General features: G+C 40.6%; 1 protein-coding gene across 4 annotated transcripts in view; it reads right to left on the reverse strand.

Moving 5' to 3' along the window:
* TPGS2 (tubulin polyglutamylase complex subunit 2) overlaps positions 1-23,310 on the reverse strand; it is a 68,754-nt gene that overhangs the window by 6,471 nt on the left and 38,973 nt on the right. For 2 of the 4 annotated variants that reach the window (XM_027068817.2, XM_027068818.2), the window contains 2 exons: positions 13,330-13,417; positions 11,097-11,225 (listed from right to left, as the gene is read on the reverse strand). In XM_027068817.2, coding sequence (XP_026924618.1) covers positions 11,097-11,225; positions 13,330-13,405 — 205 coding nt within the window. In that variant the 5' untranslated portion in view covers positions 13,406-13,417. Of the gene's footprint in view, positions 1-2,631; positions 2,712-11,096; positions 11,226-13,329; positions 13,418-23,310 lie in introns of all 4 variants that reach the window. The other 2 variants (XR_008291909.1, XM_027068816.2) reach the window with 2 other exon arrangements.

Consider the following 23,310-nt stretch of genomic DNA (forward strand, 5'->3'; position numbering starts at 1 on the left):
CTCACATGGGTGAAGTCATATGATATTTGTCTTTCTCTAATTTTGCTTAGCATACTATCCTCTAGTTCCATCCTTGTAATTGCAAATGGCAAGATTTCATTCTTTTTGATTGCCAAGTAATACTCCATTCTATATATATGCCACATCTTCTTTATTCATCCATCGACGGACATCGGGCTCTTTCCATACTTTGGCTATTGTTGATAGTGCTGCTATAAACATTAGGGTGCATGTGTCCCTTTGAAACAGCATACCTGTATCCCTTGATTAAATACCTACTAGTGCAATTGCTGTAGTTCTATTTTTAGTTCTATTTTTAATTTTTTGAGGAACCTCCATACTGTTTTCCAGAGTGGCTGCACCAGTTTGCATTCCCACCAGCAGTGTGAAAGAGATCCTCTTTCTCCACATCCTTGCCAACATCTGTTGTTGCCTGAGTTATTAATGTTAGCCATTCTGACAGGTGTGAGGTTTTGATTGTATTTGATGTTTTGATCTCATTGTGGTTTTGATTTGTATTTCCCTGATGCTGACAGTGATTTGATCATTTTTTCATGTGTTGGTTGGCCATCTGGATATCTTCTTTGGAGAAGTACCTATTCATGTCTTTTGCCCATTTCTTCACTGGATTATTTGTTTTTGGGTGTTGAGTTTGGTAAGTTCTTCACAGATTTTGGATACTAACCCTTTATCTGATATGTCGTTTGCAAATATCTTCTCCCATTCCATCAGTTGCCTTTTGGTTTTGCTGATTGTTTCCTTCACTGTGCAGAAGTTTTTATTTTGATGAGGTCCCAATAGTTCATTTTTGCTTTTGTTTCCCTTGCCTCCGGAGATGTGTTAAGTAAGAAGTTGCTGTGGCCAAGGTCAAAGAGGTTTTTGCCTGCTTTCTCTTCGAGGATTTTGATGGCCTCCTGTCTTACATTTAGGTCTTTCATCCACTTTATTTTTGTGTATGGGGTAAGAAAGTGATCCAGGTTCATTTTTCTGCATGTTGCTGTCCAGTTTTCCCAGCATCACTTGCTGAAGAGACTATCTTTATTCCATTGGATATTCTTTCCTGCTTTGTCAAAGATTAGTTGGCCATGTGTTTGTGGGTCCATTTCTGGGTTCTCTATTATGTCCCATTGATCTGAGTGTCTGTTTTTGTGCCAAAACTAAAAAAATTTTAAACATGGCTTTCCTCTCTCCTAGAGGTTATACTTTCATACTCTTTTTGATCAATTCACGGAGTACAACAAGTTCTGCCTGGCTTCCCCTCTCTATGCTGTAGGCTGGAAAAATCTCTTGAAGTAATAAGCTGAGGTTCCCTTTCTTTATTTCCATCTTTCAGGCTCATTGTCCTCCACTGCCTGATGGTCAGTGTCTTGAAATCCATTTTTATATATCTATGTATCTCTAGGTTGGAGGATAAATCAGGTCTGTTACTCCATCTTGGGTGAAATCTAAAGTCCAGATTGTAGGGTCCCACCAAGTTTCAGCAGTCCTGACTGATGATGATCAGGGTCTGTCCTCTGGAGAAAAGTAATAAAAATACGAAACTCACTCAGTGTGGTTCCCTTCTGCCATTTATAGATGCCACTCCAGTTTTTAAAGCTTTCCCAGAGGAGGGGCACCTCCTGGGCGGCTGAGCGTCTGACTTTGGCTCAGGTCATGATCTCCTGGTTCATGAATTCGAGCCCTGCATCAGGCTCACTGCTGTCGGCACCAGAACGGTCAGCGCAGAGCCTGCTTTGGATCTTCTGTCCCCCTCGCCTTCTGCCCACTCCCGCTTGTGTGTGTTTTTTTTTTTTTTTTTTTTAAAGAGGGGCACTTGGGTGGCTCAGCTGGTTGAACATCTGGCTTTGGCTCAGGTCATGATCTCCTGGTTCTTGAGTTCAAGACCCACATTGGGCTCCATGCTGACAGCTCAGAGCCTGGAGCCTGCTTTGGATTCTGTGTATCCTTCTCTCTCTGCCCCTCCCCCATTTGTGTTCTGTCTCTCTCTCTCTCTCAAAATTAAACAAATGTTAAAGAAAAAAAAAAGAAAAAGCTTTTGCAGAGTAGTCTTGGTATGGTAAAATGTACTCTGCCATTACCAAAAGGTCAATATTTGAGTCTTGCTTCCTTTTTTACTAAATAAACAGTGTCACCTATTTTCAGTTCCTCACCGAAATTTTAGTTCGGTTTTATCTTCGTGTGTACATTAGCATATTGTTGTGCCCAATAATTTCACTCTTGGGAGTACCAGTGGATCTCTTTTTTGTTACCTGTTATTTGTGTTGGTTCTTGTTCATGGCGTTGTTTCTTCATGTGTGTATTTTTTAAAGTAATTATTTTTTGAAAAATTATTTATAAAACAGTTTGAGGTCTAAGGTAATGTTATCTTCCTCTAGGGTAGAATTTTCTTTTTATGTAAGAGCTTTACTGAGATATAATTCACGTACCATACCACTTACTCATTTAAACTATACAATTCAATGGTTTTTTAGTATATTTACAGTTATGCAACCATTAAGACAATCCATTGTAGAACATTTCTCTAGAGTGAATTTGTTTGTTTCTGCTAGGCCCCTGAGGAGCTTAGTAATCTGGAATCAATTTAGTCTAGTTTTGGGATTTAACATGTTCTGGGACACACATAGGACTTACACGTGAGCTTCAGTCCATGTGAAAAATGGTTACTTTCGGTTCATTCAGTCTCCTCTGGTACTGCTCCTCATGGTGCCAACCTGAAGAGCAGGGTAGTTTTTATGGGTGCCAACTTTTCTAAGTCTTGGACTCTGTTTTATTCCCCTGGCTTCAAAACGAGTCCAATTCACAGCTTTCCAGCATCCTCAGTGCCTGTTTGAAAAGGGCAATGTACCCCAGGCAAAAGCAACTCCAAATGCTGCATCTCTTCCCTGGATTTCTGTCTTCTGGATGTTGATCTGATATTACCTCATCATCTTGTTAGCTCTCTGGTAAACATTTTAGGAAGATGGTTTTTGTATTTTGGTGTGACTTCTCAGTTGTCTTTAGCAGGAAGGCTCTCGTGAATTACCTGTCTCCCATTACCAGAAGAGGAAGTCTTTTCATCAGTTTAGCTCTGCTCCTAAAAATAACATAGATGAGCTTTGCTTTTTATATTGACAGTCTTTGGTTTTCAAAAGAGAAATTTAGGGGCACCTGGGTGGCTCAGTTGGTTAAGTATCTGACTTTGGCTCAGGTCATGATCTCACAGTTTGTGAGTTTAAGCCCTGTGTCGGGCTCTGTGCTGACATCTCAGAGCCTGGAGCCTGTTTCGGATTCTGTGTCTCCCAACCTCTCTCTGCCCCCCTCCTCACCCCCACTTGTGCTCGCTCTTGCTCAAAAATAAATAAATGAACATTAAAAAAAAAAAAGGGAAACTTAATCCCAGAACATTTAATATCGTGATTGATCTGTCTTCTTTTATTTCTCTTAATGTTTTGTTTCCTAATTTATGTTTCTTCTTTTCCCTCATTTTTACTCATGTGATTCAATATTATTAGGTTGGTGATATTACTACACATTTTTATTTCTATATTAGTTACTTTCCTTATTTTCACTTGTTTGTATTATTAGATTCATAGGACTCTACCCTTATTTGAAAATAGACCATTATCTCCCCTAATCAAGTGTGGTATGCAGAATTCCAAGATGGCTCCCAGGATTCCTGCTCCTTAATATACAGACCTTTCATGACCTCCTGCCCTTGAGTATAGTCAGGACCTGTGACTATGTTGTAGCCGTTCCCTTGATTATGTTACAAGATAGGAGACTGTTGCAGCAGACTGGAGAGACATTTTCCTGCTAGCTGAGAAGTAAACTGCCATGTTTTGAGAGGGTCATGTGGCTATAATCTGAGGGCAGCCTAACAGAGTTGAGAGTGATCCCTGGCTAACAGCCAGCAACAAACAGGGACCTGAGTCCCACAGCTGTAAGAAACTGAGTACGGCCAACCACTAGTGGGCTTGGAAGAGGTCACTGTGCCATAAATGAGATCACAGCACCAGCTGACACCTTGATTTTAGCCTGGTAAGTAAGACCCTAAGTAGAGAACTCTACTTATGTGTTCTCTTATGAATTCTTGATTCATGAAACTGTTAGATAATAATCTATTATACAAAAATAGAAAATTCAAACATCAAGACACTCTTGTTTTCCCCAGCAAGGTGTACTATTTCTTCCCTATAGTAGGAGGATACCGTCTACTTTCTGCTTCTTTTCCTCCTTTGTCCTACATTTTCTACTAGTAGGGACCCCAGGAACATTCTCTATATTAATTGCTAGGGCTGCTGTAACTAAGTACCAAAGTGAATGGCTTAAACAACAGATATTTGTAGTCTTACAATTCTGAAGGCCACAAGTTCAAGATCAAGGTGTTGGCAGAGTTGGTTCCTTTTGATGGCTATGGGGAAAGAATCTGTTCCATGTTTCTCCCCTAGCTTATGGTAGTTTACTGGCAATTTAGCTTTCCTTAGTGTGTGGAAATACTACCCCAACTCTGCCTTCATCTTCAAATGGCATTCTTCCTATGTCTTCAAGGACACCAGTCATATTGAATTGGGGTCCACCCTACTCCCATACAACCTCATCTTAACTACTTAGATCTGTAATAACCCTATTTCCAAACAATGTCACGTTCTGAACTAGGAGTTAGGAATTCAGTATGAATTTGGGGGGGCATAATTTAAACCATAACACTGTTACATCTTCCCTCTTTCCTTTCTTTTAGGTATAGCTGAGACAGTACACAGTTGACCCTTGAAAAACGATCTGAACTTCATGCGTCCACCTATACATGGATTTTTTACAGTACTATAAATGTATTTTCTCTTCCTTGTGATTTCCTTAATATTTACTCTTCTCTAGCTTAATTTATTATAGGAGTACATTTACAAATAACATACAAAACATGTATTTATTGATTGTTATTGGTAAGGCTTCCAGTCAACAGTAGGCTATTAGTAATTAAGTTTTGGGGGAGTCAAAAGTTATAAGGGGAGTTTTGACTATATGGAGGGTCACGGCCCCTAAGCTTCTGCATTGCTCAAATATCAACTATAGGTTTTACAATATTCCTTGCACTGCGTCTGTCCCCTTTTCCAAGAGTTCTTACGTAAGAGCTATGGAACACATTCCTAGACATTAAGATTCCTAGACACCTCTTTCAGAGGAGGTTTGCTGATCCCTTGTTTCCTTCCCTTTTTATATCCATATCTTGGGACCTCCATTTAGTTGCATTTGTCTTTTGGTTAGAGTACTGATGTCCCTGAAGTTTTACACATCCTTACATGTTTGGTCTATATATGTGGGCCTTTTGATTTTTACTCCTTGTCTCTCTGTAACCAGTATATGCTCTCTACTTTCCACTGCTGCAAGAAGTCTGATGTCAGTCTGATTATTATTTCTTCATTAAGTACCTTAAATTTTTTGCCTAGAAGCCTATAATTCTTTCCCATATTATGTAACGCCTAGGTGTCTCTTTTCTCATGAATTCAATTTCACTCTCAGAGAGCCCTTTCAATCTGCAGAGAAATTTTCTTGTATCAGTGTTTACTGGCTTTCTATCTAGTGTTTTTCTCTTTCTTGAGCATCTGTAATACCAATGGAAGGTCTTCTGGAGCTATTTTCTACTTCTCTCACCCTTCCACCGTTTTCTTCATAATTTCCCCCCCCTTTTTTAAAAAAAATTTTTTTTTCAACGTTTATTTATTTTTGGGACAGAGAGAGACAGAGCATGAACGGGGGAGGGGCAGAGAGAGAGGGAGACACAGAATCGGAAACAGGCTCCAGGCTCTGAGCCGTCAGCCCAGAGCCCGACGCGGCGCTCGAACTCACGGACCGCGAGATCGTGACCTGGCTGAAGTCGGACGCTTAACCGACTGCACCACCCAGGCGCCCCAATTTTCCCCTTTTAAATACATCTTGCACTCGGTTTATCATGCTATTAACTCAAATCTCAATAATGTTTATATTCTTCAATTCATCAATTGTTTGAGAATCTTTACTGTTCTTCTATAGGAATCCTTTGTGCTGTCTTAATGTCTTTATTCTGATTCTTGTTTTTACTTAGGTTTTCATCTGTATCCTCTAGCAGTTTTATTTCTCTGGTTGTGTTTCCCGATATATCTTTCTTTCTGACTGGCCTCTTTCTGAATACTAAGTACCCTGAAAAGAGTCAGTATTTTTCCAATTAGGTTTTTTGTTTTTCTAATCTTACCTCATTGTATGTATGTATGTATGTATGTATGTATGTATTTATTTATTTATGAGAGTGAGTGAGAGAACGCACACATGAGTGAGCACAAGCAAGGGAGAAGAGGGAGAGAAAGAATCTTAAGAAATCTCCACAGCTCAGCACAGAGCCTGATGTGGGGCTCGAGCTCATGGTCATGAGATCATGATCTGAGCTGAAATCACAAGTTGGATTTTAACTGACTGAGCCACCCAGGCACTCCTCCAATTAGACTTAGGTCTAGGGGAGCCTGGTAGCTCAGTCAGTTAAGCATCTGACTTTGGCTCAGGTCATGATCTCATGGCTCATGAGTTCAAGCCCCACATTCTGCTCTCAACATGAAGCCCATTTGGGATCCTCTGTCTCCCTCTCTCTGCCCCTCCCCCACATGTTCTCCAGCTCTGTCTCAAAAGTAATAAACATTAATTTTGTTTGTTTTAAATAAGACTTGGCTCTAACTGCTGGACTATCCTAAAAGGCGTGAACCTAGAAGGTGCCCCAACGCCAACTGGGTATGTAGGACATACCCTATCTCTATGGGTATGTAGGACAATGTGGTCTCTCTCCCTAGCTGTGTCCTTTGCTGAGGGCTCTTGAGATCCTCTCTGGTATCCAGTTCACCTCTATTCTTCCAACTTCAAAGGCAGGGAAGACTCAGTCTACTTATTTAACAACTTCTTTGCCTTCAGGGGTTCAAAAGCCCCAGCACACATAAGAAGGAGATGTGACCTTTCCTCTCTTGAGAACTACATACATCTCTTGAGTGGCAGGCTCTTCCCAGTTTTTGCTCCTGAATTCCTCTAGTACAGGCATAAATTGCTTTGTTGTGCTTTGAACGTTTGTGGCAACCTGTTGAGCAAGTCTACTGTTATCATTTTTCAAACAGCATTTGTTCACTTTGTGTCTGTGTTACATTTTGGTAATTTGTGCGATATTTCAATCTTTTGTATTATTATATTTGTTATGATGATCTTTGATCAGTGACTTTTAAAGTCTGAACCCATTCTTACTCCTTCCTCCCCACACATTCTAGGCATATGGGGTCATATTTTACATTGTTTTATTCTGCGAATCCTTGACTGATTTTTATGGGTATGTTACTTTTATTGCTATTGTGTTTTTACTTCTCATATTTTTTACTTATTCTTTCCTTCCCAAAGAGTGTCCTTTAATATTTCTTGTAGGGCTGGTTTAATGGTCACGAACGCCTTTTGTTTTTGTCTATATGAGAAAGTCTTTTTCTCTCCTTCTATTCTGAATGATAGCCTTGCTGGTGAGAGTATTCTTGGCTGCACATTTTATCCTTTCAGCACTTTGAATATACGATGCCACTCCATACTGGTCTGCAAAGTTTCTGCTGAATAATCTGCATATAGCATTGTGGGGTTTTTCTTATATGGAACTGTTTTCTTTTCTCTTGCTGCTTTTAAAATATTTTATCGGGATGGCTAGGTGGCTCAGATGGATAAGCAAACGACTCTTGATTTTGGTCAGGTCATGATCTCACGGTCATGAGACCGAGCCCCACGTTGGGCTCCATGCTGGGCGGGAAGCCTGCTTAAGATTTTTTCTCTTTCCTTCTCTGCCCCTTTCCTGCTCATGCTCTCTCTCTCTCTCAAAAAATTGTTTTTTCTTTATAACTACTTTTGCCATTTTAATTACTATGTGTCTTGGTGTGGATCTCCTTGGGTTGATTTCTGGGGGAGATCTCTGTGCTTCCTGGATCTGAATATCTGTTTCCTTCCCTAGACAAGGGAAGTTTTCAGCTACAATTTCTTCAAATAAATTTTCTGCTCCCTTTTCTCTCTTTCCTTCTTGTTGGATCTGTATAACATGAATGTTCTTACAACTTGATGGAGTCACTGAGTTCCCTAAGTCTATTCTCACTTTGCATAATTCTTTTTTAGATCATTGTTTAGCCTGATGGCTTTCCTTTACTCTGTCTTCCAGGTCATTAATTCCTTTGCTTCCTCTAGTCTATTCATTCCATTAAGTGCATTTTAAATTTCACTGTGTTCTTCATCTCTGATTCTTTTTTATCTTTGTGTTAAGGGTCTCACTGATGTTCTTCACTCCTTTCTCAAGTCCAGTAAGTATCTTTATGACCATTACTTTAAATTCTCTATTAGGCATACTACTTATATCTGTTTCACTTTGGTCTCTTTCACTGGGGACATATTCCTCGGTCTCATTTTGTCTAACTCTGTATCTGTTTCTGTGTGTTAGGAAAGTCAGCTATGTCTCTTGCTCTTCAAAGTAATGGCATTTATGAAGAAGCATTCCTACAGTGCCCTACAGTACAGTGTCCCCTGTTCACCAGGACCTGGCGCTTCAGGTATGTTTCTTATATGTGTTGTGTGTGTCCTGTTGTGTCCTAGGTACCTTTTCCTTCAGTGCAGTCATCTGCAGAAGCTCTCTTGGCCTACTGTGGGCAGTGTTTGGTCTCCAGCCAGGGTAGAGGTGTGTTTTAACAAGGTATGCACCAGTCTGCTTGCAAAATGAGACCTGCTGCCACTGCTTCTCTGCCAAGTGTGCATGGGCGGGGCACTCAGCCTTAACAAGGCACCCCTCGGCCTTCTGCAGGGCCTGCTACAGCTGCTGTCATAGTCGCTGCTGCAGAGACAGAGGCCCTGCAAAATGCAGGGATGGGGAGATACAGTGCTGGTGAGGTTTGCACTGATTTTGATGTTATTATTGTAATTGTTATGAAACACACCTGCAGAAGGCAGCAAACGATTAACGTATGTGTTCTGACTGTACCACTGGCTATTATTCCCCCATCTCTCTTCCTCTCCTCAGGCTTCTCTGTTCTGTGAGACACAACAATAATGAAATTAGACCAATCAGTAACCCTACAGTGAATGGCCTTTGAAGGTTCAAGTGAAAGGAAGAGTCGCATGACTCTCACTTTAAATCAAATGCTAGAAATGATTAAGCTTTGCACTGAAGGCATGTTGAAAGCCAAGACAGGCCGAATGCTAGGCTTCTTGTGCCAAACAGCCCAGTCATAAGTGCGAAGGAAATTAAAAGTGCTACTCTGGTGAACACCTGAATGATAAGGAAGTAAAACAGCTTATTGCTGATACGGAGAAAGTTTTAGTGATCTAGATAGAAGATCAAACCAGCCATCACATTCTCTTAAGGCAAAGTCTAATCCAGATCAAGACGTTAACTCTCTTTAATTCTATGGCTGACAGGTGAGGAAGCTGCAGAAGAAAAGTCTGAAGCTAGCAGAGGTTAGTTCATGAGGTCTGAGGAAAGAAGCTGTCTCTATAACATAAAAGTGCAAGGCAAAATAGCAAGTTATCCAGAAGATCTAGCTAAGATAATTAATGAAGGTGCTGGCTAAATAGCAGGTTTTCAATGTAGACCAAACATCCTTCTATTAGAAGAAGACACCACCTAGGACCTTCAAAGCCTCAAAGGACAGGCTTACTCTCTTTGAAAGGACTACTGTAGCTGGTGACTTGGTGGAAGCCAATGCTCACTGACCATTCTGAAAATCCTAGGGCCCTTAAGAATTATGCTAAATCATCTCTGCCTTGCTCTAAAAATAGAACAACAAAGCTTGGATGACAGTACATCTGCTAACAACATGGTTTATTGAATATTTTAACCCCATTGTTGAGACCAACTGTTCAGAAAAAAAGATTACTCTCAAAATATCACTGTTTATGGACAATGCACTTGGTCCATCTGATGGAGATGTACCATGAGATTAATGTTCTCATGCTTGCTAACACAACATCCATACTGCAACGCATGGATCAAGAAGTCATTTCAAGTTTTAATGTTTAAGAAACTGAAACAGTCTGGAACTGTGCACCCGTGGGATCTCCTAGGGATACCTATGCTAGTGTCCAACTGCCAATGCAGTTGTTGCAGAAAGCCTTGCATCGGTTTTCTAGTGAGAGAATGGCCTTAAATGCACCCAAGGCCTTGGCATTGGAGACACTAGTTACCTGCTCAATATTCATTCTCCCTCTCTTTCTTAAACTCCAATTCTGTTTGAGGAGACAATGCTGAACAGGTAAACATACTCACTTCCTCAGATTCCCTTGCAACTATGGATAACATTTTGACTCTCTTCTAGCCAGTGGCCTCAGGAGATTCTGAGAAAACTACTGTTTTCCTGATAAAACGGGAGAGATTCTGCCAAAAGACAGTTTTAGTTGTTGCTTTGCTTTTTACTCTTTTTTTTCCAGTCTGGAACATAGACTGGAAGCTAGGAAGTAGAGCCCACATTCCCCAATGATGAGGATGAAAGCCATATCCAAAGGTGGGTGGAAGAAGCCAGAGGGAGACTTTATCATTGACTTTCTCAAACAGCTGCACCAGCCTAGTTCCAGATTTCTTGTTATGAAAAAAATAAACTCCTATTTAGTTTAGATGTTGTAAGGGGTCTCTGATACATGCAGCCAAATCGATTCTGACAAAGTTCTCACTTATGCCCAGTTGCTCCTAGCTTTTAGCAGCAATTTAAATCAGGAATGGCAAAGAGCCTGGGGAGGAAGGGAGCTGCATTTAGATTCCATGTTCCCTGAAAGCTCTTGACACAGAAATGTTGAGTGAAGTTGATCTTTAACATTCATTCATTTACTAGGCATACATTAAGTGCCAACTCTGTGCCAGTCACTGAAGCGAGTGCTGGAAACAAAACAAAAATCTCAACCCTGGCATTTCTTCATGAAAATTTCCTTTGTTGATACAGGCTGTTTTCTTACCTCACTCCCATGGTCCTAAGAAGTCACACAGGGGAAAGGTTTTGGTTTGGGGAGAGTACTATAATGCCACAGCATCTTCCTACCGTTTTCAACATTATAGAAGGAAACAAACACGTTAATTTCTAACTCAGAGCAGAGGTTCCTTCAGGTACCTTCAAGTGCATCATCCTCCAGGTCTGCCAGAGTTGGTGCATTAGGGAGTGAATACACAGAAGACTGGTTGAGTTGAGTCAGTTTTGAGATGCTGTTAATAACCATACTGCCCAGTGGAATGGTGTGCTCTAGGGAAACATTAGCAAAGAGAAAAAGCCTTGTTACCGTATCATCATAAGGATTTCTGCTTGAGTAACTTAAGCCCAACTGTTGTTTGATTCCAGGGCTGAGGAATCTGATGGAAAGGAAGGAAGAGGATCAGTGGACTATATGCCCCAGAGCAACAACCTTTCATGCAAAAAAAAAAAAAAAAGGGGGGGGGGCAACAAATCATGGGTGAAGAGACCCCCCACTCCACACATTGGAACAGAGTATTAAAGGAATTTACAAAGGGGACGCTCAAAAAGAACTCGGAAATCTGGGCTAGGGATCCTGTTTGAAGAGCAAAGGACCTAAAAAGGTTTTTGCTCTCTTTCCCTTGCATGAAGGGTTATACTTCTCTTCTTCTAAGCTTTCCACAATGGAAGATAGCTCTCTATGTGTCATTTTTCCCTACTTATTGCAGAGAACTTGGTGGCGGAACTTGGTGGCGTTCTTGCCGGATTCTAGTCTTCTGGGATTAGGCTGTAAATAAGAAACAGGCAAACACATAGCTTCCTTAACAATTATACAGCATCCTCGTCATATAGGATACTAGACACTGGATGGCACATGAAGACCTAGAAATCTGACTGCTGAAAAAACTGAAGGCAGTAAAACAGCTGGTATACAGACCACGGAAACTACAAGCAGGACAGACCAAGAGGTAAACCTCAGAAGCTGCCTCTGCTGCCTTCTCTGTTGTTGACTTTAGCTCTCCAAGAAAGGACGGAAATGGGGACAGAACTGGGGATCGCATAAAACAACTAGGATTAGGAGAATTAAATTAGATATTAGAATAATGAACAGGGACTTTTCATGAAAACTTCATGAAACTTTTGTCCAAGGGCACTTGTGAAGGGGCTAGTCTGTCTTCATGATGTGGGCAAGGGAAAATCTGTCCATCGGTCTAGTCTCTGTCCATTCTCTCTCTTACTCCAGACTGCAAAGGCCATGGCCATGCTACAAAGAAGGGCTCTGATGCTGGTGACAAGAATGGTTTCAGGCCAATGGAGGAAATAATTCAAAGCTAAAAGTTCATGTTAACTGCTCAATAATAAGCTATAAAAAGTGCCTCTGGTCAGGTGAGAGAGAGAGAAAGAGAGAGAGACGACTTTGAGAATCACCAAAAGGAACTCAGGAGGTGGAGAAAACGAAGGACAGAAGTCAGGTCTGCAGATCCGCTGTGCAATAAAAATTCTGCATTCTTAGTGACAGCACGGGGAGGTGCAGGATGCTTCCTGAGGATGAAAGTAGATATGGGGAGGTGGTTGGAGTCCAGAGGCAATAAAGGCCTCTCTTCTGGCCAGGAAAGTCTGTGGAAGGAATGGCTAGAACAGGGTTTCCTGGCTTATGAAATTTGACAGGAGTCGTCACTTAACGTGCGTCATCGCCTTTCATGTGTACGTAGTATCTGTACTACTAAGTTATGAGTTCCCACATCTACAACACGAATGTCTGTCCTAGACACATTTAATACTTAGGATGACAACTAGAGAAGTAAGGTGGTTGGTAACTTATGCTGGGGAGGTGTGGAGAGAAGTTTAAGATCTGGTGTGAGGGACACAGCTCTTGAGATCATTGCCAATCTGGGAATGAAGGAAATTGCCCCTCTTATTTCATCTTTTTTTTTTTTGAGAGGGAAGAAGGAGGGAGAGAATCTTAAGTAACGTGCTGAGATCATTACCTGAGCTGAGATTTAAAGTTGGACATTTAACCGACTGAGCCACCCATGTACCCCAGGGAGTTGCCCATCTTAGGACCATCAGTGGCTGTTCCTTCCCTCACTCTGGAGGAGACTGCTCTGAGGTGCAGCCTTCAGAGACCTTACGTTTGAAGTAGTACAAGAATTTTGTGTAGTGATTAATGTTTTTCACCTGCTCGTACCAAAAGGAAGCCTCTAGATTGAGTTTCCAGTTAAGTACCAGCTAGACTCTGGCATAGTGGGTGGTGGGTGAAACGATGATATGTATTGGCTTTGGGAGAGAATCCTAGATTCTGGACATCACACTTTCAGAGAACTCCCGAAAACTATCGAGATACCCAATCTCTCAGCCAGGGAAATGTTACCCTATAGCAAGAAGGTTGTCTCACCATCCAGCTTTACACTCCATGTCATGTGGAAGCCGTTGGTCATCAGGTAAAAATTCTTCACATCCTCAGGTAGCATGCAGTTATTTTTCTAGAATCACAAAGCAGCTGAGTGTTAGGGCAGAAAAAGGGCACAAGGCTATGCCCCAAAGCAAATGGGGATACTACTTACCATGTTTCAGATACCCCAAATAGGAAGATTCTGATAATTATCTACAAACTCGATTACTGAGTTCAAGATGGCAACACCAGAGGCCCTGAACTCACCTTCTCCCACAGACACACCAAACCCACAGCTACTTATTGAACAACTTCCTCTGAAAGAAAATCAGAAATTGACTTAGCAACTCCTACACACTGGGTGAATGACAAAAACCGCACATGGAAATGCGTAAGAGGCTGAGACACAATTCACCATAAACCCCATCACTGGTGCAGCAACACACAATCAGGAGAGAACCCGATCTTCCCTCTAAAGAGTGACAGGTTTGAACTCCGTATCTGGCACACCAACTTTTAAGGTCTGCATGTGAGAGGTGAACTCCCCAACATCTAGCTTTGTAAGCCAAAGGGCTTGCTCCACAAGACCCACAAGGCTACAGAAACTGAGAAATAGTTGTCCAAGGGCTCATGCATGCGGGTTTACCAACCCAGGGCCTAGCGCAGAGGCAGTCGACTGAAAAGTACCCAGACTTCCAGTCTTTCTGTGTAAGAGGCTTATTTGCTTATCTGACAGCATCAGCCTGAGTGGCAGTTACCTAATTTAGCACACATCTAGGGGCTGACAAAAATACTCTCTAGAGAATGGGGTGGCTGGCTGTCACCATCTTCATGTTCTCTGCCTTGCTCCAGGTCAGCAGTTATCTCCCAGAAAGAGCTTATGCATCCAACTGATGCAGTGGCTTTTGCACTGACTGCCCAAGGGACACATCCCTTGATAACTTGGCTCTGGTGGCCAAGGGGCTTAGGTTTCCAGGTCTCACAGGACCGCAACAAAGAAACCGTTCTGAATCGGCTATCCCACCATGGTACAGTATAGAGGTAGCACACTGAAAAGCCCAGTCTTTCCACGAAAGACACCGATGTGTTGATCTCCAAAAACCGTGGCCTAAGGGTCTCTCCTCTGCACAGACTTGGGAGGCCAGCGGGCACCATGTTCGCATGCACTACCCCTCTGCCATGCTCCAGGTCACCAGTGTCTCCGTGAAAGCACCTATGTATATGTATGGCACCCCAGCTATTTTGGCTGTCGCCCAAAGGACACAGTACTCAATAGCCTGGCTCTGGTAGCCAGCAGGGCTTGTGCTTATGGGTTCAATGGGATGGTAAGCCAACAGTTTATGACTGGCTATCCACCCGGGGCGCAGTGTAGAGGGAACAGAGAAAAACAGCCAGTTTATACTCTTTCCCTGAAGGATGTATACAGTTGACCTTTAAACACAGGTTTCAAATGTGCAGGTCCATGTATATAGACTTTTTTCCCCAATACAGTACTGTAAATGTATTTTCTAATTTCTTAAATAAGATTTTTTTTTCTTTAGCTTTATTGTAGGAATACAGTGTATAACACATAAAACACACAAAAATATATGTTAATTGACTATATGTTTTCAATAAGGCTTCTTCTCAACAGTTTTGGGGAGTCAAGTTATATGTAGATTTTCCACTTTGCAGACAGGCTGGTACTCTTAACCCCCTCATTGTTCAAGGGTCAACTGTATTTACATACTTTAAAAGCTGCTGCCTGAGGGCCCAGCTTCCAATCAGCTTTATCTAGGTGTTGAGAGAGATCCTCCCCTTTGGAACACTACAAGTCTGGGCAAACCCTGAACCATTGGGAGTTATTAAGGACAAAGAAGCCTGCCTACACAATCACATCAGGTTTGGGAGACAACAAAGAACTAGGGCACGGTAGAACAACAAAGTTCATCTCCTACATTAGACCTTGCCTTTAAGACTGGAAGAGGTGGCTGTTTTACCTAAAACACAGAAACCAAGGAAGAAAAAAAGAAGAGAGGAATAATACATTCCAAACAAAAGAACATAAGACCTCAGAAAGACCATAATGAAATGGAGATAAGCGATTTACCTAACAATTCAAAATAACACTCATAAATATGTTCATTTTGAGCTCAAAAGAGGAATGCATGAACAAAGTGAAAATTTCAACAAAGAGTTGTACAATATAAAAGTAACACATGATGGGGCGCCTGGGTGGCTCAGTCGGTTAAGCATCCGACTTCGGCTCAGGTCATGATCTCACAGTTCATGGGTTCGAGCCCCGCATTGGGCTCTGTGTTGACAGCTCAGAGCTTGGAACCTGTTTCAGATTCTGTGTCTTCCTCTCTCTCTGCCCCTCCCCCACTCGCGCTCTGTCTCCCTCTGTCTCAAAAATAAATAAACATTAAAAAAAAAAAAATTAGAAAAAAAAAGTAACACATGAAAGTCACAGAGCTGAGGAATACAATGATTGAACCAAAAAATACACTAGTGAGGTTCCACAGCAGACTAAGTGAAGTGCAAGAAGGGACAGTGAGCTCAAAGACAGAGTAGTGGAACTCATTTAATCAGAGCAGCAAAAGGGTGGGGGGTGGAGGGGGGGAGAAAGAAAGAAAGAAAAAAAAACATTTAAAAGAGTGAAGATTCCTTAAAGGACTTATGAAAGAACACAGAGCAGACTAGTATTAGACAAAAGGGTCCTGGAAGGAGGAGAGAGAGAGAATGCGGAAGAAAAATTACTTGAAGAAATAATGGCTGAAAACTTCTCCAACCTGGAGAAGGAAACACATCATAAATCCAGGAAGTGCAGAGTTCCAAATAAGTTGAATCCAGAGCCCCACCCCAAGACAAATAATTGTCTAAGGAAAAGCAGCATCTTAAAGGTAGCAAGAGAAGAGGCACCTGGGTAGCTCAGTTGGTTAAGCTTCTGACTTTAGCTCAGGTCATGATCTCATCATAGTTCATGGTTCGAGCCCTGTGTTGGGCTCTCTGCTATGAGCACAGAGCCTGCTTCAGATCTTCTGTCCCCCTCTTTCTCTGCCCCTCCCTCGCTGGGGCAAAAAAAAAAAAAAAAAGGCACCAAGAGAAAAATTAAGTTTTTAACATATAAGGGAACCCTACAAAAGACTATGAGATTTTCTCAGCAAAAACTTTGCAGGCCAGAATGGAATGGCACAATACATTCTAAGTGCTGAAAGAAAGAAACTGCCTACCAAGAATACTCTATCCAGCAAAACTATTCTTCAGAATTTAAGTACAGATAAAAAATTTTCCTGACTAGCAAAAGCTATAGGCATTCACCACCACTACACTGGCCTTACAAGAAAGGTTAAAGAGATGGGGCGCCTGGGTGACTCAATCGGTTGAGTGTCTGACTTCAGCTCAGGTCACGATCTCACAGTTTGTGAGTTCAAGCCCCGTTGTCGGGCTCTTTGCTGACAGCTTGGAGTCTAGAGCCTGTTTCAGATTCTGTGTCTCCCTCTCTCTCTGCCCCTCTCCCACTCATGCTCTCTCTCTCAAAAATAAACATTTAAAAAAAAAAAAGAAATTTTAAAGAGACATCCTTAAGTGGAAAAGCCACAATGAGAAGTATGAAAGAAAAAAAATCTCACTGGTATCAGCAACCATATACTGAAGATAGTACATCAACTACTTATAAAGCTAGTATGAAGGTTAAAAAGCAACAGTAGTAAAAGCAACTATATCTACAATAACTAAAGGATAAACAAAATATTGTGAAATATGACATAAAAAATAAACAAGGTGGGGGGGGACTGTAAAGATGCAATGCTTGTAGAATGTGTTTGAATTTAAGTAACCATCAACTTAAAACAGACTGCTAGATACAGAGGGTATTAAACAGGAGCCTCACGATAACTACAAACTAAAAACCTTTGATATATAAAAAATAAAGAGATAGAAATCCAAACATAATACTGAAGAAAATCATCATATCACAAGAACAGGAAAGGAACAAAATAGAATTATAAAACAATCAGAAAAGTGTGGCAATAAGTAAATACCTATCAACAATTACTGTAGAGGAACTTGGGAAGATGGTGGAGTAGGAGGACCCTGAGCTCACCCTTCCCACGTTTACAACTAGGTATCATCCACATGTAAGTCATTAAACTAGAGAGCAATTCAAAGGCTGGCAGAACAAACTTCAAAAAAAAAATGCTGCATCTGAAAGGTTAGAAAGGTGAGATAGGCAAGGGATGTTGACAAGGGAGAGGGAGCTGTGGGCCCTTGTACCAGGGAGCTCATATGGGAAGACAAATCCTCTTAACATTTATTTGGCTTTGAAAACCTGAGAGGCTGAATTGTGTGAGTTTGTATAACCAGCAGGACTTGGAGCCTGGAGCTTTAGAAATCAGCTGACTCAGCATTGGGGGAGTGGAGACACAAAGGCAAGTGACAGCTGGGTTCCTGCCCTTAAAGACACAGCAGCCAGCACAGACAGGCAATATAAAGACAGCAGTTTATGCAACACCAGGGGAAAATGGGAGACATATCTGTTCATAGGGATTTCAGAGTGCGTTGGGGGACTTCTCCGAAAACGAGGGAACTGGCAGGTGCCATTTTTCTCCCCCCTTCCCCAGCATAAACACAGGGCCATCTGTGGGAGGCAGGGCTGCACAGACACTAGCTACACACTAGCTACCTAACCTGTAAGTGGTGCACCATGCCAATGAGTTCTCCTGAGGACTTGCCCACTCTAAGCCTGCTACCGTTGGCCCTGTGCTCAGGGCAAAGTTTGTAAAACTTGTTCATGCCCCACCAAGCTGCTGGGTTCACAGCTGCCACCATACACCCCACCCAGTTCTGCACACCCCCAGCTATTGTCACTCACTAGGTGAGTGTCACTCACCAGGCTGCACCCAGCCATCCTCAGGCACTGCGCCCAGCTTCAGGCCCCAAGCTGACCAGGCATGCAGGTCCTAGCTGCCACAGTGCTTGTACAAATCTGGCGTAAAACTAGTGGCCCAGCGCAAACTTTGGTAACACCACAGTGACCCCAGCACAGCCCACAACAGGCAGAGAGTCAGTGTAGATGACTGTACTATAAGGAAAAGTGATGAAGACACAACTGCAGGAGATAAGCAACACACATAGGACGCTCTCCTGAAGTGCCAAGATCAGATGAACAGCACAGAGAACACTGCAGGACACTCCAGGACCTCTTCTTCATAAAATCACTACTTTCAAAAGCAGAAGACATAGCTGACCTTCTTAATACACAGAAACAGACACAGAAAAGCAGATAAAATGAGGAGAAAGAGAAATGTAACCCAAATGAAAGAACAACACAAGGCCATGGCCAGAGATCTAAGTGAAATAGATATAAGTATCATTCTGTGATATAGTGAAATAGATATAAGTATCAGAGAATTTAAAGCAATGGTCATAAGGATTCTCACTGGACTTGGGAAAAGAGTGGAGGATATAAGTGAGACCCTTAACACAGAGATAAGGAACAACATTGCAGAGATAAAGGGCTCGATAAACAAAATGAGAAATATACTTGACAAATGAACAGCAGGCTGGAAGAAGCAGAGAAATAAATTAATGACCGAGGACACAGACTAATGAAAAGTAACCTAAACAAATGAGAAAAAAACGCAAAACAAGAACAGAGAGCTCTGTGACTCAATCACAAGTAATAACATTAGTATTACAGGAGTCCTTGAAGAAGACAGAGAAAAAGGGGAAGATAATTTTTTTTGAAGAAATAACATCTAAAAACTTCCCTAATCTGGGGAAGGAAACAAATATCCAGATCCAGGAGGCAGAGAAAACCCCCATCAAGATAAACAAAAACAGTTACCCAACAAGACATAATTAAATTAGCAAAATATAGTGATAAAGAAAGAAAAAAAAAAGCGTATTAGTCCACAAAAGACAGTTAACATATAAGGGAAAACACATAAGTCTAGGAGGGAAGTTTTCAGCAGAAACTTTCCAAGAAGGAAAAGACTGGCATTGGAAGTGCTGAATAGGAAAAATCTTCAGCCAAGAATAGTTGGTCCAGTGAGGCTATTATTCAGAATAGAAGCATAGTTTCCCAGACAAATAAAAACTAAAGGAGTTCCTGACCACCAAACCAGCCCTGAAAGAAATATTAAAGGGGACTCTTTGAGTGGAAAGGAGAGACCAAAGTGACAGTATAAAGGTAGAAAACACAGCAGTAAAAATGAATATTGCTATAAAAAAAATCATTCAAGGAATTCACAAGATAAAAGGATGTAAAATACAATGACATATACCTAAAACACGGGGAGGAGAAGAGTAAAGAATGGGTTCAAATGTAAACAACCATCAACTTAATATACACTGGTATATGCAGAAGAGGTTACATATAAACCCAATGGTAACCATGTATCAAAGCACAAAGACAAAGAATGCAAAGCACAAAGAGAAAGATATCCAAATATATCAGTAAAGAAAATGAACAAAACACAAAAGAAAGACAAGGATCAGAGAAAATCTTCAGAAACCACAAAACAAGTTAAGGGGATAATCCAATAAGAAGCTAAAACAGTTGCAAATATGCATCCACTACTGGAACACACAGTTAAGAACAAACATAAAGGAACTAATCAATAATAATACAACAATTGTAGAGGATTTTAACACCCTACTTACATCAGTGGACAGATCATCTAAACAGAAAATCAACAAGGAAACAATGGCTTTGAATGACACTCTAGATCAGATGGATTTAGCACATATAGTCAGAACATTCCATCGAAAAACAGCAGAAAACACATACTTTTCAAATGCACATGGATCATTCTCCAGAATAGATCACATATTAGTCCACAAAACGACCTCAACAAATTCAAGAAGATCGAAATCATACCATGCATATTTTCTGACCACAACGCTATGAATACAGAGGTCAATCACACACACACACACACACACACACACACACACAAAAGGAAAGACCACAGATATATGTAGGTTAAAAACATGCTACTAAACAACGAATGGGTCAACAAAGAAATCAAGAAGAAATGAAAAAATACATGGAAATAAATGAAAATGAAAACACAACAGTCCAAAACCCCTGGATGCAGAAAAAGCAATTCCAAGAGGGAAGCTTACAGCAATACAGGTCTACCTCACGAGGCAAGAAAAATCCCAAATAAACACCCTAACCCTACACCTAAAGGAACTAGAAAAAGAACAAACAAAACCTAAAACCAGCAGAAGGAAGGAAATAATAAAGACTAGAGAAGAAATAAATGATATAGAAATTAAAAATAACAATAGAACAAAGAAACCAGGAGCTGTTTCTTTGAAAAACATCAATATAATTGACAAACCCACCAAAAAAGAAAGACTCAAATAAATAAAATCAAAAATGAGAGAAGAGAAATTAACAACCCAATCATAATAGAATATTATGAAAAAGTACATGCCAACAAACTGGACAACCCAGAAGAAATGGATAATCTTCTAGAAACACATAAACTATCAAAACTAACATGGGAAGGAACAGAAAATTTAAACAGACCAATAACCAGCAAAGCAACTGAATCGGTAATCAAAAAAATTTCCAATAATCAAAAGTCCAGGACCAGAGGGCTTCACAGTGAATTCTACCAAACATTTAAAACATTTAAAGAACAGTTAATACCTACTCTATTCAAACCATACCAAAAAACAGAAAAGAAAGAAAACTTCTAAATTCATTCTCAAAGCCAACATTACCCTCATATCAAAACCAAATAAAGACATCACTAAAAAAAAGAACTACAGGTCAACATCCCTGATGAACATAGATGCAAAAATCCTCAATAAAATACTAGCAAACCAAATCCAACAAAATATTAAAAAAAAAAAAAAAAAAGCGAGGGGTGCCTGGGTAGCTCAGCTGGTTGAGCGTCTGACTTCTGCTCAGGTCATGATCTCACAGCTTGTGAGTTCGAGCCCTGCATCAGGCTCTGTGCTGACAGCTCGGAGCCTGGAGCCTGCTTCAGATTCTGTGCCTCCCTCTCTCTCTGCCCCAACCCACTCGCATTCTGTCTCTCTCTCAAAAATAAACACTAAAAAGAATTAAAAAAAAAAAAAGGGGTACACCATCTCAAATAAGATTTAACCTGGGCTAAAAAGGTGGTTCAATATTTGCACATCAATCAACCTGATATATCAGTCAGCGAAAGGATAAGAACCATATGGTCATTTCAAAAGACACAGAAAAAGTATTTGACAAAGTAAAACATCCAATCATATGATAAAAACACTCAACAAAGCAGATTTAGAGGGAACATACCTCAATATAATAAAGAGCATATATGAAAACTCCACAGCTAACATCATCCTTAATGGGAAAACTGAGAGCTTTCCCCCTAAGATCAGGAACAAGACAAGATGTCCACTCTCACCACTTTTATTCAGCATAGTACTGGAAGTCCTAGCCACAGCAATCAGACAACAAAAATAAATAAAGGTCATCCAAATTGGTAAGGAAGAAGTAAAACTTTCACTATTTGCAGATAACATGATACTCCATAGAGAAAACCTGAACGACTCCATCAAAAAACTGCTAGAACTCATAAGTGAATTCAATAAAGTCACAGGATACAAAATCAACGCATAGAATTCTGTTGCATTTCTGTACACCAATAATGAAGCAGCAGAAAGAGAAATTAAGAAAACATTCCTATTTCCAATTGCACCAAAAATAGCAAGATACTGAAGAGTAAACCTAACCAATGAAGTGAAAGACCTGTACTCTGAAAACTAAAAACACCAATAAAAGAAACTGCAGGCAACACAAAGAAATGGAAAAAGATTCCATGCTCACAGATTGGAGGAACAAATACTGTTAATACCTGTATCACCCCGAACAATCTACACATTTAATGCAATCCCTATCAAAATACCAGCAGCATTTTTCACAGAACTAGAACAATCCTAAGATTTGAACATAGCTACAAAAGGCCCCGAAGAGCCAAACAATCCTGAAAAAGAAAAAGCAAACCTGGAGGCATCATAATTCCAGACCTCAAGTGTTATTATTACAAAGCTGTAGGGTTCAAAACAGCATGGTAGTGTTATGGAAATAGACACATAGATCAATAGAACAGAAAATCCAGAAATAAATCTACAACTATACAGTCAATAAATCTTCAACAAAGCAGGAAAAAATATCCAATGAGAAAAAGTCTCTTCAACAAATGGTGATGGGAAAATTGGACAGCAACATGTGAAAGGAAAAAAAAAAAAAACTGGACCACTTTCTTACACCATACACAAGAACAAATTCAAAATGGATTAAAGACCTTAAAGTGAGATCTGAAACCATAAAAAAAAAAATCCTAGAAGAGAACAAAGGCAGTAATCTCTCTGACATAGGCCATAGCAATTTTTATTGTCTCCCGAGGCAAGGGAAATAAAAACAAAAACAAATTATTGGGACTGCATCAGAGTAAAAAGCATCTGCACAGCAAAGGAAACAATCAACAAAACTAAAAGGCTACCTACAGAATGGGAGAAAATATTTGCAAATGATATATTCAATAATGGGTTAGTATCCCTAATATATAAAGAATTTATAAAACTTAACACCCAAAAAACACTACAAGGAGATCGGCGCCTCAGTGGCTTAGTCATTTCAGCTCAGGTCTTGATCTCAGGGTCATGAGTTCAAGTCCCACGTTGGGCTGTGTGCCGGGCATGAAGCCTACTTTCAAAACAAACAAACAAACAAAAAACAAACAAATGAAACCCCAAAAAACCCCACAAGGACATATCACCTTACAAGTGTCAGAATAGCTAAAATCAACAACACAAGAAACAAGAAGTGTTGGCGAGGAAAAAGGAACCCTTGTGCACTTGGGAATGCAAACTGATACAGCCACTGTGGACTGGAAAATAGTATGGAGGTTCCTCAAAAAGTTAAAACAGAACTAACCTACAATCTAGCAATCATACTGCTGCACATTTACCTAAAGAATACAAAAACACTAACTC

Source organism: Acinonyx jubatus, chromosome D3, assembly GCF_027475565.1.
Source record: "Acinonyx jubatus isolate Ajub_Pintada_27869175 chromosome D3, VMU_Ajub_asm_v1.0, whole genome shotgun sequence".
In the NCBI taxonomy this organism is placed as follows: Eukaryota; Metazoa; Chordata; class Mammalia; order Carnivora; family Felidae; genus Acinonyx; species Acinonyx jubatus.